This window comes from Tachypleus tridentatus, chromosome 1 (assembly GCF_004210375.1).
Source record: "Tachypleus tridentatus isolate NWPU-2018 chromosome 1, ASM421037v1, whole genome shotgun sequence".
Taxonomy (NCBI): domain Eukaryota; kingdom Metazoa; phylum Arthropoda; class Merostomata; order Xiphosura; family Limulidae; genus Tachypleus; species Tachypleus tridentatus.
In genome coordinates this window covers 11,266,526-11,282,601 of record NC_134825.1, presented here as the reverse complement: position 1 = coordinate 11,282,601, position 16,076 = coordinate 11,266,526, and the positions used below count along the sequence as shown (strand labels likewise).

Below are 16,076 nucleotides of genomic sequence, written 5' to 3'. Positions count from 1 at the left end.
AATTCGTGATGATGAGAAATCCACTTGAAGCAAAAATGTATCTCAAGACAGCTGGTATGGGTATTAACACTTTTATTAAAATAAAGTTAGAACATCGTTTCAACCTTCTTAGGTCATCTTCAGGTTAACAAAGTAGAATTTGTATTTACTAATATGATAATGTCTGTGGCATAGAAACAGAAATTGTTTAGTAATGGCAAATTGTAAGATTCATCGTATAAGGAAAGGTAAAAAGAAGACAAAGATAAAAATAGTAAGTATTTTCTAATGTAGAAACAATGGCAGGATTAAAATTGAGGTAAAATGACTTTCTGTTAAAAATAATAATAGCTTTTTAATAGAAAGATACAATATCTGTTGTAAGAGTGAACACTTTACAATAAAAAACAATGTGTGTTGTTTTAGTAAAAAAATGTTGTAATGAGTAAATAAAACACCCATTGTAAAAACGGTATTCACTTTATAATAGAGGGCTGTAACCGTGAGTTGTAAAGATGATAAAAATGTAAATAGGGAAATATATCATCTGTTGTAGAAAAACTAATAACTTTGCTATAGTACAGTGTTACAGCAATAACTTTGTTATAGACTGTAACGGATTTACCGTGACACGTTTACTTTGGTTTGATGCAGTGATGTATATTCTTGACTATATATTATGCAAGTCCCGCCTGTTGTCTAAATTTGTTGAAGATTCTTGAGAGTAAAAATCGACAATATTTATTTTACGAAAACGCTAGTGTGTTTTAGAACATTGTTGAACATTCGAGAATCTTGTTTTAAACTATACAAACCAACGCGCAAACAGGTAATTATTATTATTTGTCAGCAACAAATATGGAGGTGAGACTACATATAGTAGTCTTTCACTACTTCATTAATTAATTTAATGTTATGGTGAACAAAAGCATGTGCACTCTGAATGAAACATTTATATGTTTCATAAACATATACTTTATTACATGTATACAATATTGTAGAAATAGTAACAATAATACCTTTATTATAGATGTACAGTATTGTAGAAACAGTAATAACTTTGTTATAGATATACAGTTTTGTAGAAATAGTAATACCTTTATTATATATGTACAATATTGTAGAATCAATAATAACTTTAAAACAGAGAATAGTAAGAAGAGGCGTCGATAAGTTCTTCAAAGATTCTGGGCTCTAGTCTGTTTTCTGCCTTTCAGTATGATATCGATCAGGTTTTCTATTCTGATTTCTCAAGACACCAACTGGGGATTCGGGGTACTGTGAACTGGAATCAGACACAGACACTCTGTGCTACTAGTAAAACAGACTATAAATTTCAACATTATATGGGCAGTCGTGCCTTGTAGAAAGAGAGTATACTAGAGAATAATCGAAAGTAAACATTTTCATTGTGGATAGTGGGTGGTAATTATTAACAGAAACGGAAGGAGAAATTATTAATTTTACTTGTCTACAAAATACACTTGTTATGTTGCTTTGTAGTCAACCTCCTAATTCTTATATACGTTTATCCCTTAATTCTAAGCTAACATCTAAAACTGTAAGTTTTGTCTTGTGTTTTGCCTGTGGTATTTGTATATGAATCCTGTGTTATAATGTTTACTATTTCAAAGCAGTGAGATTTTAAACTCGGGTGAAATACATTTAAACGAAAGATAGATATAAGCCATGCACTTCGAAGTTTAATATCATTATGAAGAAACCAAAATCTACATTGTACTATTTCTCTCAAACGGCGACGTTTTGAACAGTTAATGAAGTTTACTTTCACTGCTGACTGAAGTATGGAAAACAGTTTCAACGTTAGACGACAAACAGCTTCAGAAAAATATTTGTTCACTTTACCCGACGTTTCGGTTTACTCCTTTTCCAAGGGTATATGAACAGGTTATTGAATTGATATTAAATGATACTAAGAGAAAAGAACATAAAGCTACAACAAAATAATAAACATGAAAACTGTCAGTAATTATGGGAAACCATTGTTGAACGATTAATGAAAATTATGGACTTCAACAAAAACAAACGTGTCTGTATCTATAACAAAATACACCTAATCTTCATCTGTTTCATCAGTCTCAAAGTAATTATTTAATCATCACATTTTTAGTAAAATCTACGCAGAAAAATTTAATGTTATGGTGAACAAAAGCATGTGCACTCTGAATGATACTTAAATAGCACTCTTGATTGTTTTCACTTTATTATAGGCCAGAGAGTAGATAACGTAGTACGAGATGTCTCGACACGAATTTTTTAACTCCTTCGACTGTACATAGGATAATAAAAATTTGGTGGAAATACACGTTTATTTTTATTTATGTATTAAGGTCACATACGTAAGGTATGTGTACGTCTATCATTTTTTATTTGTGTTTCTAAAATATATATATAAAATGAGAGGAAAGAGATACCGCTTGTTTTTGAACAGTCTGCTCATACATCCAACTGTTTACAACTGATTATGATACTTATTACATACTTCAAACCTCTGTCTTGGGTTTACATTGAAACAGTTATAGCACTATGACTAGTGCTTTTAACTGAGAAACAAGTTGCCTCAGATTTTCGATTTTGCTGTCTGTACTGTTTTACTGTCATTCTAATTACCTATTAACACTGAAGTAAGCGGTAAATTTACAGATTTACACCATTAAAATGAAGGGTTCGATTTTATGTGGTGGACAGTGAACATATAGCCTATTGTTGTATAGCTCTGCATTAACCAAAGGAAAGTAAATAATCAGAAGTAATGATAATGTTACCACCTCGAATTCGTTAGCTTAAAATAAGATATAATACAAATATTGAGAGTAAAAAATCGACAATATTTATTTTACGAAAACGCTAGTGTGTTTTAGAACATTGTTGAATATTCGAGAATCTTGTTTTAAACTATACAAACAAGTTTGTATTATAATCTACGCTGATTATACGCTATGATTGTTATCAAAGATACTCTTCTTTTGTCTTCCTCTTAACTTCAGAGTAACATATGCATGGTATATCACTAATAATTAACAAGTTATAATAGAGACTCACTGCGCATGACAGTTAATTACTATGTTCTTGTTCCTCTGGTGGTTAAAATAAAAAGTATAAATTCATAAGGCACCTGAAACACTTTCTTGTTGTGTTTACTGAAATATACTGTTTTCTGTATTTTATATTTTACACTGTTTCCTTACATCTGTGAATATCTGAAGAGAAATAAACATACAGACAACAATTATTCTTCATGATGTGATTCTCGAGATAAGCGGTAATGTGTATTATGCTGTGTATTTCAGTATTATATTTTAAACTTTCATCAGCTTGTGATGCTGATTATGAGTTAACCGAAGTAAACACGTGAACTCTGTTAAATACGTTTACTAAGTTGATAACAAACGATTGATGTACTTTTCTGGTGTTGTTAACGTAATACTCCATTTGTTTTTTCCTTTCGGATTAATTAAATCTCAACGGTTTAAAATATTAAGATTATTTTTGAATTACCATGTTAGCATATTATGTAGTTTTAGAACTATCCTACAACTGTTTGAACTTCGTACTTAGTTTTTGGGGTAACGAAAGAAACTATTAAAAACATTTTTCCAAAATTATTTAAGTTCTGATCTTTATATATAGTTGACTTACGTCCGATCACGAATACTCAATTATTCGTATTTTCAGATTTAATCTGAAATCTTTGCCCATATAATTAAATATGCCAGGCAAGGTATCCCAGACGATGTATATGCCCTATGTCCGTAGAAACCCCGCCAATCAGACTGGGTGCTATGATTCGTGCTCTGAAAATTGCAGCCTAGTTTCACTTAACTGTCGAATGTGTACAGCGCCACGTTGTTTGAAAATAGGAATACAGTTTCAGAATTGCAGTACGGAGGAGGTTGGACGATTGTTATTGTGTTTAGCGGCAGTAAGTTTTGACCTAGAAGTTGTCTGTTTCGTTATCGCGTTCATCAAAGCGTGTGCCCATTATGGAGACTGGAACATCAGCTTCTATAAGTAGGTTTTTATCTACCATATCTAGGACCCTGACTTAGCTGTTGTGTTTTCGTTATTCTTTTCGTTTCTTTCATTAGGAACAACTATCAAACATATTTATCATAAGGATAAGCACCATTTTAATAAATAATATATTTTGTTTGTTAGTAATTATGCACAAAACTAGGCAATGGGCTATCTGTGATCTGCCCACTACGGGCATCGAAACCCGGTTTTTAGCGTTGTAATTCCGCAGGCACATTGCTGTGTCGCTAGGGGCAAATGTTACACATTGAAGAATCAAATTCACTTACCACATTCTCTTAAAACAGACATAATGTGGCCCGGCATGGCCAGGTGACTAGGTTGCTTGACTCATATTCTGAGGGTTATAGGCTCGAATCCTCGTCGCACCAAACATGCTCACCTTTCAGCTGTGAGGACGATATAATGTGCGATCAATTCTACTATTCGTTGGTAAAAGAGTAGTCCAAGTGGGTGGTAATGACTAGCTGCCTTCTCGCTCGTGTTGCAAATTAGAGAGGGCTAGCGCAGATAGCCTTCGTGTAGTTTTGCGCGAAATTAAAAAAACAAATAAACAAACAGACATAATAATGCACTGACTCACCTAGAAGCATATACAAATGGGTACCAACCGTTAAAACTTCATAGATGTTGCTGTTTTGAATTAAACACAAAGCTACACAATGGGCTATCTGTGGTTTGCTCACCACGGTTATCGAAACCCAGATTTTAGCGTTGTAAGTCCACAGACATACCGCTGAGCCACCGGGGGGCTTAAAACATCATAGAATCAAGTTGGGCAAATAAATATTTTCCCCTGCATACTGCACGTTATAAACACCATTGATATTACACTGTTAACAACTAAAGTTACAGAACACTGTTGCTATGGTTTGGATATCAGTCTTCATAATTACTTATCTGTCTGTCTGTACAGTAATTTAATCGTATATCTATCTTCTTGTGTAGGAACATCTTACTTTTCTTCTATAATCCAGTAATTTCCCATGTTCGTAGGTGTCTGTGTATCTTGGTTTTACTGTATGATTGTCTAAAGATTTATAACGTCAAATCTAACGCCCTGTTGATCTGCATCTGGCGTGGTTTGGCATCTCAGCAAAATTGATAATGTTTTTAATCGCGTCATTCGTTACTGGTTCTTCAAGGATTTACAACAAGAAAAGCATATTAATAGTGTTTAGGGTGTTTGCTTTCAATTTAGACATTTGTATAGGCTTTGTGGCTGGGGGAGTTTTGACGTCACATGATAAGCGCACGACGTAACCTCTGGAGTTTTGTAGAACTTTTATGAAATGACATGAACAGTATGAAAGGCGAGTTGGAATATTACAGATTAGTGTGTTTGTTGGTGTGGAAGATTGAGTATTTAATTAGGGTGTTTGTTGGTGTGGAAGATTAAGTATTTAATTAGGGTGTTTGTTGGTGTGGAAGATTAAGTATTTAATTAGGGTGTTTGTTGGTGTGGAAGATTAAGTGTTTAATTAGGGTGTTTGTTGGTGTGGAAGATTAAGTGTTTAATTAGGGTGTTTGTTGGTGTGGAAGATTAAGTGTTTAATTAGTGTGTTTGTTGGTGTGGAAGATTAAGTATTTAATTAGGGTGTTTGTTGGTGTGGAAGATTAAGTATTTAATTAGGGTGTTTGTTGGTGTGGAAGATTAAGTATTTAATTAGGGTGTTTGTTGGTGTGGAAGATTAAGTATTTAATTAGTGTGTTTGTTGGTGTGGAAGATTAAGTATTTAATTAGGGTGTTTGTTGATGTGGAAGATTAAGTATTTAATTAGGGTGTTTGTTGGTGTGGAAAATTAAGTATTTAATTAGGGTGTTTGTTGGTGTGGAAGATTAAGTATTTAATTAGGGTGTTTGTTGGTGTGGAAGATTAAGTATTTAATTAGGGTGTTTGTTGGTGTGGAAGATTAAGTATTTAATCAGTGTGTTTGTTGGTGTGGAAGATTAAGTATTTAATCAGGGTGTTTGTTGATGTGGAAGATTAAGTATTTAATTAGGGTGTTTGTTGGTGTGGAAAATTAAGTATTTAATTAGGTGTTTGTTGGTGTGGAAGATTAAGTATTTAATTAGTGTGTTTGTTGGTGTGGAAGATTAAGTATTTAATCAGGGTGTTTGTTGGTGTGGAAGATTAAGTATTTAATTCAGTGTGTTTGTTGGTGTGGAAGATTAAGTATTTAATTAGGGTGTTTGTTGGTGTGGAAGATTAAGTATTTAATTAGGGTGTTTGTTGGTGTGGAAGATTAAGTATTTAATTAGTGTGTTTGTTGGTGTGGAAGATTAAGTGTTTAATTAGGGTGTTTGTTGGTGTGGAAGATTAAGTATTTAATTAGGGTGTTTGTTGGTGTGGAAAATTAAGTATTTAATTAGGGTGTTTGTTGGTGTGGAAGATTAAGTATTTAATTAGTGTGTTTGTTGATGTGGAAGATTAAGTATTTAATTAGGGTGTTTGTTGATGTGGAAGATTAAGTATTTAATTAGGGTGTTTGCTTGCTGTTGTTAGTCAGTCAGTTGAGTTTTGTAAATACAGAGTTTGTGCTTTGTTCCACTGCTGAAGATATGAGATAGCGTTCTTAATAAAGCAGTGACAGCGTAGGGTCTTGTACGGTTGGATAAATCAACTCTTCTCTTCTGACAAGTTACTTAAAACTATATGTAGTCAGTGTTTTGTGCTAACTTTGGTACATGGCTATGTTTTACTTGAACTGACTTAAAACTATAATTAGCTGTTTCTGAACTCTGAATTCATGAACAATTTCTTTTTTAGAAGTGACCTAAAAGTATGTTCAATGTTTTGTTTAAACCTGGGTGTATGAACACATTTCTTTCTAAAAATGACCTAAAAGTATGTTCAGTGTTTTGTTTAAACCTGGGTGTATGAACACATTTCTTTCTAAAAGTGGCCTAAAAGTATGTTCAGTGTTTTGTTTAAACCTGGGTGTATGAACACATTTCTTTCTAAAAGTGGCCTAAAAGTATGTTCAGTGTTTTGTTTAAACCTGGGTGTATGAACACATTTCTTTCTAAAAGTGGCCTAAAAGTATGTTTAGTGTTTTGTTTAAACCTGGGTGTATGAACACATTTCTTTCTAAAAGTGGCCTAAAAGTATGTTCAATGTTTTGTTTAAACCTGGGTGTATGAACACTTTTCTCTCTAGAAGTGACCTAAAATTATAATCAGTATTTATTTTGTACATCAGTGTGCTTGAACACTTTTCGTTAAGTGTTCTGTGGTTGAACTTTTTTTTTAGTAAAAATCGCTGTTATTTTTTAGTTTCTCGATAAGCAAGTGTGTTACTTTAATAATTGTGTTGGTTATAGCGAGTGTGTTACTTTATTAATTGTGTTGGTTATAGCGAGTGTGTTACTTTAGTAATTGTGTTGGTTATAGCGAGTGTGTTACTTTAGTAATTGTGTTGGTTATAGCGAGTGTGTTACTTTAGTAATTGTGTTGGTTATAGCGAGTGTGTTACTTTATTAATTGTGTTGGTTGTGAAGGAAGTAGCAGGTTAAAAATTTGCTTTTTGAAAGAACACGACATCTGGTGGCATGTAATTCTAATTCTACTAAAAGCAAATGTGACGATTAGAGACATTCTTCAAATTCAATAACGCAATGTGCTCAACACTAACAATATAATGCAATGTGTTTAACACTAACAATACAATGTAATGAGGTTAACACTAATAGTACAATGTAATGTGTTTAGCACTGACAATTCACTGTAATGAGGTTAACACTAATAGTACAATGTAATGTGTTTAGCACTAACAATACAATGTAACGAGGTTAACACTAATAGTACAATGTAATGTGTTTAACACTAACAATACAATGTAATGAGGTTAACACTAATAGTACAATGTAATGTGTTTAATACTAATAGTACAATGTAATGAGGTTAACACTAATAGTACAATGTAATGTGTTTAGCACTAACAATACAATGTAATGAGGTTAACACTAATAGTACAATGTAATGTGTTTAGCACTGACAATTCACTGTAATGAGGTTAACACTAATAGTACAATGTAATGTGTTTAGCACTAACAATACAATGCAACGAGGTTAACACTAATAGTACAATGTAATGTGTTTAACACTAACAATACAATGTAATGAGGTTAACACTAGTAGTACAATGTAATGTGTTTAGCACTAACAATACAATGTAATGAGGTTAACACTAATAGTACAATGTAATGTGTTTAGCACTGATAATTCACTGTAATGAGGTTAACACTAATAGTACAATGTAATGTGTTTAGCACTGACAATTCACTGTAATGAGGTTAACACTAATAGTACAGTGTAATGTGTTTAGCAGTGACAATTCACTGTAATGAGGTTAACGCTAACGATACGAAGCTGAAGGTGCAATAAGTATCATATATTTAACAGTGCCCTAAAGGTAGCTGTACTTAACCAAATAACACAGTTCTGTCAGAAGAACTAGGCTGACAGATGACCAGTTGACATCTATGTACATATTCTCAATCAACCATTATCTACTTTGATTAAGGATAATATTGTTTTCCATCTCCTTCGGTTGTTATGTTTAAATGAATTTTTGTATTTGATAAATCACTTACCAGTTGATTATTTGTTTCGAATTTATTGAATACCAAAGTACTTCGATATATGAAACCAATTTCAAAAGCACGTTTCTCGTCTCTTACAGAGGAGTTGCTGTGATAAGCATCGACTTAAAATACGTTGACATTAATCAATGTGCTGAGGACGAGAGTATGTTTGCTGGGACTCACAAGTGTAACACAGAATCTACAGAGGTAAGATGAAAGAGAATAAGAACGTTTTAGTGTTAGTATCATTGAGATTTCCTCCATTTTGTAAACTATAAAATAACAGTTTTATATTATGGTATGGGGAACAACAGTAGGAAGCGATAGGTGTTTGAGTGAACAGTATGCATTCTCACCGTTAAGTCAAATCATTCAACTCCAAGGATGTAGGATGGAGTCACACTCAACATGTTTTTCTACCTTATAAACAGAAAGTAAAAATTTATTAAAACTTCAGAAGATTATAAAACAATGAATAATATTGGTAAACCTACTGGGAAACAAAACCTAATTAGAATGTATGTACCTTGATTTAAACAACAATTTACTTATTTTTACCAATTGTCGTGTTAACCGGTGCACAGAGCTCCTGAGAGCCTCCAAAACCCCTTAGTTCCAATATGGGAGCGACATTTTCAAAATGTGAAAGAAAGTCGATTCTTGTTTAAAACAAGCTTTTTCATGTCCAGTATTGAGACACAAATGAAATGTACTGATCAACCATTTGGATGCTTCAACACACACAAAATAGAGAATATAGACTTGTCTTTATATTTAGACTAAAACTGTTCATTTTTATATGAACCATTATATCCAGTCTTAAAAGCTTTTCAAACCCAAACCAAACACATGTTTAACGTTCGGGTTCTTGTTTACTCATCACAAGGAACCTATATGTTTAGTAGTTTTTATAAACATGTGGCATTAATGTTACTAATCATTCTTCTGACACATCCAGCAGACACGTTAAGTAATCGTTCTTCTGACACATCCAGCAGACACGTTAAGTAATCATTCTTCTGATTCTTCTGACATCCAGCAGACACGTTAAGTAATCGTTCATTCTTTCTGACGTTAAGTAACATCCAGCAGACACGTTAAGTAATCATTCTTCTGACACCTCCAGCAGACACGTTAAGTAATCATTCTTCTGACACATCCAGCAGACACGTTAAGTAATCATTCTTCTGACACATCCAGCAGACACGTTAAGTAATCGTTCTTCTGACACATCCAGCAGACACGTTAAGTAATCATTCTTCTGACACATCCAGCAGACACGTTAAGTAATCATTCTTCTGACACATCCAGCAGACACGTTAAGTAATCATTCTTCTGACACCTCCAGCAGACACGTTAAGATACTAGGAAGAAGCATGAATCCAATTCGATTCACAAATCTTAACTGAATTAGAATAGTCTTACGGAGTTAAAATCCTTATAAGTGACAATGATAAATTGGAAAAGAATACTGAGATTCTGATACTAATGCAAATAGAAACCTCAACATGGTAGACGTAATTTATATATCACCATCACAAAAGAACTAAGTCTTTGTTTATTTTTCTGTTTATCCAGAGATAACTGTTCAAGGGTGGAGTTTCTCCAAACGGTATAATTCAATGACAAGTAACAGACTGGATTTCACGTTTCTCTCTAGTAACAAATAACACAGAAATCAAGAACACGTTACTTCCAAGGTATCTTATCTGGATTGAGGAAGGAGTTTTATTCACCTGTGGTACTTTGAATATTACTGTTCGAACTGATAGCTCGTTCTTCCTCCTGCTAGTAACAAACCTGTCCTTATACGTTACTGCTGAAACATTCAGCATGTTCTAGAAGCTGGTTTAATAATTATACATTCTTTTTTTTGATAGTGCATCCACATTTCTGGAAAGGGGTTCAGGAGAGGCGCCTACAAATGTCAGTGCAGGAGAGGATATTATTTTCCCAAATCGTATTTCGTGGGACGTTTCAACGGGGACGAACAAAACTCATTTTTGGGCTCAGAAGTGGAAAATGCTTTTGTGGCAAGTCGGGTTAGGAGTTCGTCGGTAGAGAGTAGCCTTATTTATCCTGACCACTTCCGTTGTCTTCCTTGCAAACCGGGATGTATAACGTGCGTGGACGACACTTCCTGTTTTGCTGAGTACAACATGTTGTTAAGAAGTGTTGCACTGGGACTACAGAGTTTCTGCACCACCATTACCGTTGTTGTTTCTGTTGTTGTTTTTAGGCTCAGGAAATCCAAGGTAGTTTTACTTTAATATTATAATAATTAAAATTATTTTATTTGGAATTGTAAGAGGAATGCTTAACAGCAAAGACTGAAGATAAAAAGTCCAAGTGATAATCGTTAAAAAGCATTAACAATCGTAACAAGAATATTTACCTTTTTAAAGGAAATTGAACAATTCAAATGTGTACATACATAAGGTTACAAATTAGTTGTGTAATTCAAAAATTAATACTAAGTTTGAGAAACCGTAAGTATACATAAAATAAGCTTTTACGTAATGTAACATTTTAAAAACATCAGTATTGACGAAATCTTAATTGAAGTACCATATATTGTTTAACTCTAGAACGATTCGTTTATTAAAGTGAAACTGACATCTGTAGGTCTTCATACAAAAGCGCATCACACCAAATGTTAAACCATAATGTCATGATCCATAAAGATAATAAGAAATACTGTGCCATTTCAGTCGCAAATATTTTATATTACTGGACAGGTTCCTGCCCACTTCTCCAAGAATTTTGTTGTCGTACAACAGTTAACAACATTGGTAGAAGGCTCTTCATGCAATGTTGCTCCACGGATCTCACGAGGTCTAGTTGCGCCACCATGTGTCATTGTATGTGAATAAGTGAAAAATACGGTTCTTTCAGCTAAACATTGAGAGAAAACGTTTACTGAGAAATGTCGAATGCTCCGGTACATATATTGTTAGGTTTATATTTCATTGTTTATGGTTCTAACACGTTCCGTAACATATATTGTTAGGTTTTCATATAATTCTTTATGGTTCTAATACGCTCCGTAACATGTATTGTTAGGTTTTCATATCATTCTTTATGGTTCTAATACGCTCCGTAACATTTATTTTTAGGACACAAATTATTGTTCATGGCTCTAACACTAATACCACATTTTGTGCGTTTCTGACACGTTATTGTGTGTATAATGTTTATACTGTATTATGATACATGTAATACTAACACGTTCCGCTGTGTACAGAGTTTATATTTCATTATTTATATCGGTAACTCGCTCTGCTGTGTGTAATGTTTATATCGTGTTATTTATATCTCTAACTGGTTTCTCAGAGTGCAGTATTAAAATTCTTAATTTCATATATCTAACGCATTACGTTCTGTGTAACGTTTATATTGTATAATTCATATTTCTAACAGTACTGACAACTGATGGTTAAAGCAATAAATGTACTTATGAGATTAACATGGCTGCTAACATTAAATCAAATTTATATCAGCTAAAGTTGCCGAGACACACTGCTGACTGTCATGACAAGAACGTTCCCGAGATCTCTAGTGACGTAAAAACTGGGTTTTAATACCCGATACACTACATAAGACCCTTTTTACATGCAGAAGTTAAGGGAAATCTATCTAAAAATTATACTGTTTATTTTGGAGTTCCAAAATTTCTATTTATTATTCAAATGTGTAATTAGTCACTTGAAAATTTTGTTTTCATTTGTTTTACTGTTTGAGCTAAGCCTGATTTCATGTTACAAAAGGAATTAACACAAACCTAATAACAGTGAAACATTGTATGTCAGAACAAGAAACCTGTAAAACTTAAAAATATATTTTATAATTTCGAAGTAAATTTATTGAAAAATAAAATTTATCTGTTGCTATATAATTGTTGGTCTAATATTATACAATTTCTGGTTAGCGTCTTGGTCTGAGGTTCCAAAGGTCTTACGTTATGCACACATTTTAGGCAACTGGGTTGGCGCCTGCTTTGTTTTCTCTTTGGTCCACGGTTTCAAATTAGAGACGATTATGTTTGGACCACAGATCACTGAACTGTCTGTTTGGCCATCACCCATTGTGTATACATGAGGTATCTCTTGGCTATCATCCATTGTGTATACATGAGGTATCTCTTGGCTATCATCCATTGTGTATACATGAGGTATCTCTTGGCTATCATCCATTGTGTATACATGAGGTATCTCTTGGCTATCATCCATTGTGTATACATGAGGTATCTCTTGGCTATCATCCATTGTGTATACATGAGGTATCTCTTGGCTATCATCTGTTGTGTATACATGAGGTATCTCTTGGCTATCATCCATTGTGTATACATGAGGTATCTCTTGGCTATCATCTGTTGTGTATACATGAGGTATCTCTTGGCTATCATCTGTTGTGTATACATGAGGTATCTCTTGGCTATCATCTGTTGCGTGTACATACGTTGTCGCTCTGGTGAACAAACAAAACAAACTTAGAGGTGTGTTAGGATTTAAAACTCTTTTTGTCTCTCCTGTGTTTTTTATTTTTACAATTGCAAAGCTATAAAAAATTTGGATAAAGGGGCTATAACCCCTATATTTGTACCTGCAAGCTATGTTAGCATTACAGTTATTTTATGGTATATTATGTCGCTACTTTTAAATTTTGCGCTATTAATTTTGGGAAGATTGAACCTTTTTTGTGTGCTACAGTTTGTATCTTTAAAGTTTAAATTATGACAAAATTTAGAAAACGTATTATGTCAACTTTAATTTATTTAATACCGTATAAAAGCTTTTGAAAAGTTTATGGTTTTTATGTGAAGGTTTTCTCGTTCTTCTTGCGCCTTAGTGATTCAGATCGAATGCTTATAACGCTAAATTTTGGGTTCCGGTACATGTAATGTTGTCAGCACTGACAGCCAGTTTCTTGGTACGGGACAGCTTCATTAAGGGCCTTTGACTTTGGCCTCCAGATTGTGCCAAAATTCGCTGTTCATTTTCTCATTTTTTGATAATTTCATCCTACACTTTACTAAATGTGAGGGTACTTGTATTTCATTTTGATTTTCCTTTCATTTTTAGCATGGACCATTTACTGGTATAAACAAACACAGTATGTAATGTGGCAGGTAACTACTTGAGGTTTGTTAGTACAGAAATGCAGTTATATTAATGTTGGTCTTTAAGGAAATGACAAAGAGAAAGAATCCCTCAACTTCAAAATGTTCGTAGTTACCAAACACCATTAGGTTTCTCTGACTACTTCATCAAGTATCATTATAGTCTATTAACAATAGGAACCTGCTGGTAAGAACATCAGGCTTGATAAAATAGTGAAGGGTTGAAGAATGTTCAACGTACGTCGGACTCTGCTCCAAGTGATAAATTCCTTCAAATACGTTGAGGTATGGACCATCTTTAAACCACACGAACAACGTTATAAACTTTGTCATATGGAAACCAGTAGGCAGTCAGGAACAGTTTTTATTTCATATATCGGCACAAAAGCAAAGTTTTAGTCTCTGCCCTAAATAATACTGAAACTACTGAATAGGTTTGGTTTGTTTTGAATTTCGCGCAAAGCTACTCGAGGGCTATCTGCGCTAGCCGTCTCTAATTTAGTAGTGTAGACTAGAGGGAAGGCACCTAGTCATCACCACCCACCACCAACTCTTGGGCTACTTTTTTATCAACGAATAGTGGGATTGACCATCACATTATAACGCCTCCACGGCTGAAAGGGCGAACGTGTTTGGTGTGACAGGGATTCGAACCTGCGAACCTCGAATTACGAGTCTAGTGACTTAACCACCTGGCCATGCCGGCCTCCTACTGAATAGGATGACTCATTCCTCCAGAAAAATGAAATGAAATAAAAAATGTCTTTTCACAACCATAGACAAGGTCGCTTCAATCACAACCATAGACAAGGTCGCTTCAAACACAACCACAGACAAGGTCGCTTCAAACACTCATAACGTTGCATATATTGTTGAACTTCTGCAGAATCACTTATATTGACTAATTATTTGTTTTTTTAATTTCGCGCAAAAACCATCTGCGTATATATTGATTAAAATAAAATATGCCTGTTTTCTTATAACTAGGCCACATCAGGCTCTCTGCTGAGCTCACTCAGGGGAATCGAACCCCTGATTTTAGCATTGTAAATCAGCAGATTTACCGCTGTACCAGCGGGGGACATTTGGTATAAGTACGTGTTTCAGTATGTTGTTTTTCCTGTTTACTCAATATATTCTGTATTTCTTGTTCGTATTAAATTTCAAACATGTGGCAAATTGTAATTTTTTCCTCTCGTATATTTGTGTTGTAGTCTTTATTTTTGTGAAAATTTATAGATGACAGTATGTTACTTCTCTGTTTCTTTGTGTATATATGTATGCTGTATTTTTTATTTAAACGAAAATTTATATGTGACATTTTATATCCCTCCTCTGGTAGCCTAGTAGTAAGTCTGAGGGTTTATAACGCTCAAAAACGGGTTTTGACACTCATTGTGGGCAAAGCACAGACAGTCCGTTGTTTAGCTTTAAGATTAATAAAAGCAAACAAGTGTGTGTGTGTGTTTTCTTATAGCAAAGCCACATTAGGCTGTCTACTGAGCCCACCGAGGAGACTCGAACCGCTGATTTTAGCCTTGTACATCCGTAGACTTGCCACTGTACCAGCGGGGGACAAAAGCAAAGAAACAATATATTTTTTTATAATATAAGTTTTCTCTGTATAGTGAGTTTATGAAAATGTATATGTTCGTCGTATATCTTATTTATATGAAAATCGATATGTGGCTATTTGTAGTTTTCTCTCTTCGGCGAATTTACATTAGAATCTAAGTTAATATTCTACATGAATGTTTTTCACAGCGGTCGTTTAAAGAACTTGGTTACGTGTGAGCTCAGTTCGTGGCTGTATGTAACGCACATCGAACAGTGTTTCCAGCTATTCTGTTTTCTGTCTCAGAGACAACGTTGTCATGAAGACAGAGGAAGCTTCTCTCGTTATTCATTCTATTTCATTCTTTTTATTCCTGTTTTCAGTGAATGCATTGAGACACATGAGTGACTAGAGACCAAGTACCTTGTAGTATGATCGAACACAGCTGACGCAGAAATGGTAGAAGTTAGGGAGAAATCAATTACTCAGAGATGTAGATTACTCCACTTACGCGTTTATATCAATTGTTTCACACAAAAAAAACTAAAGACGAGAGGAAACGAGACCTGAGAACGAGTTCAACGAGAATGACGAATACGTGAAAGTTTCTAATAAATTCTTTCGCTTGTGGGATGACGTTAAGTGTCTTATGTCACTTGAATAAAGCGACAATACCCAAATATATGAAAAATTTTATTATTCACCATGATGTGCAGAATAATACTCATATATTATACAATAACCGGAATAACCCTTCACTCACCTGTGAGTTGAAAATTCA

The 16,076-nt window shown here is 34.0% G+C and overlaps 1 protein-coding gene across 1 annotated transcript in view; it reads left to right on the top strand.

The window, feature by feature from the left end:
- LOC143240576 (metabotropic glycine receptor-like) overlaps window positions 1–15,843 on the top strand; it is a 55,954-nt gene extending 40,111 nt beyond the window's left edge. Inside the window, exons 2-4 of the mRNA XM_076483282.1 lie at window positions 8,720–8,828; window positions 10,502–10,876; window positions 15,679–15,843. Coding sequence (XP_076339397.1) covers window positions 8,720–8,828; window positions 10,502–10,876; window positions 15,679–15,681 — 487 coding nt within the window. The 3' untranslated portion in view covers window positions 15,682–15,843. The remainder of the gene's footprint in view (window positions 1–8,719; window positions 8,829–10,501; window positions 10,877–15,678) is intronic.
- Window positions 15,844–16,076: the final 233 nt, after the last annotated feature.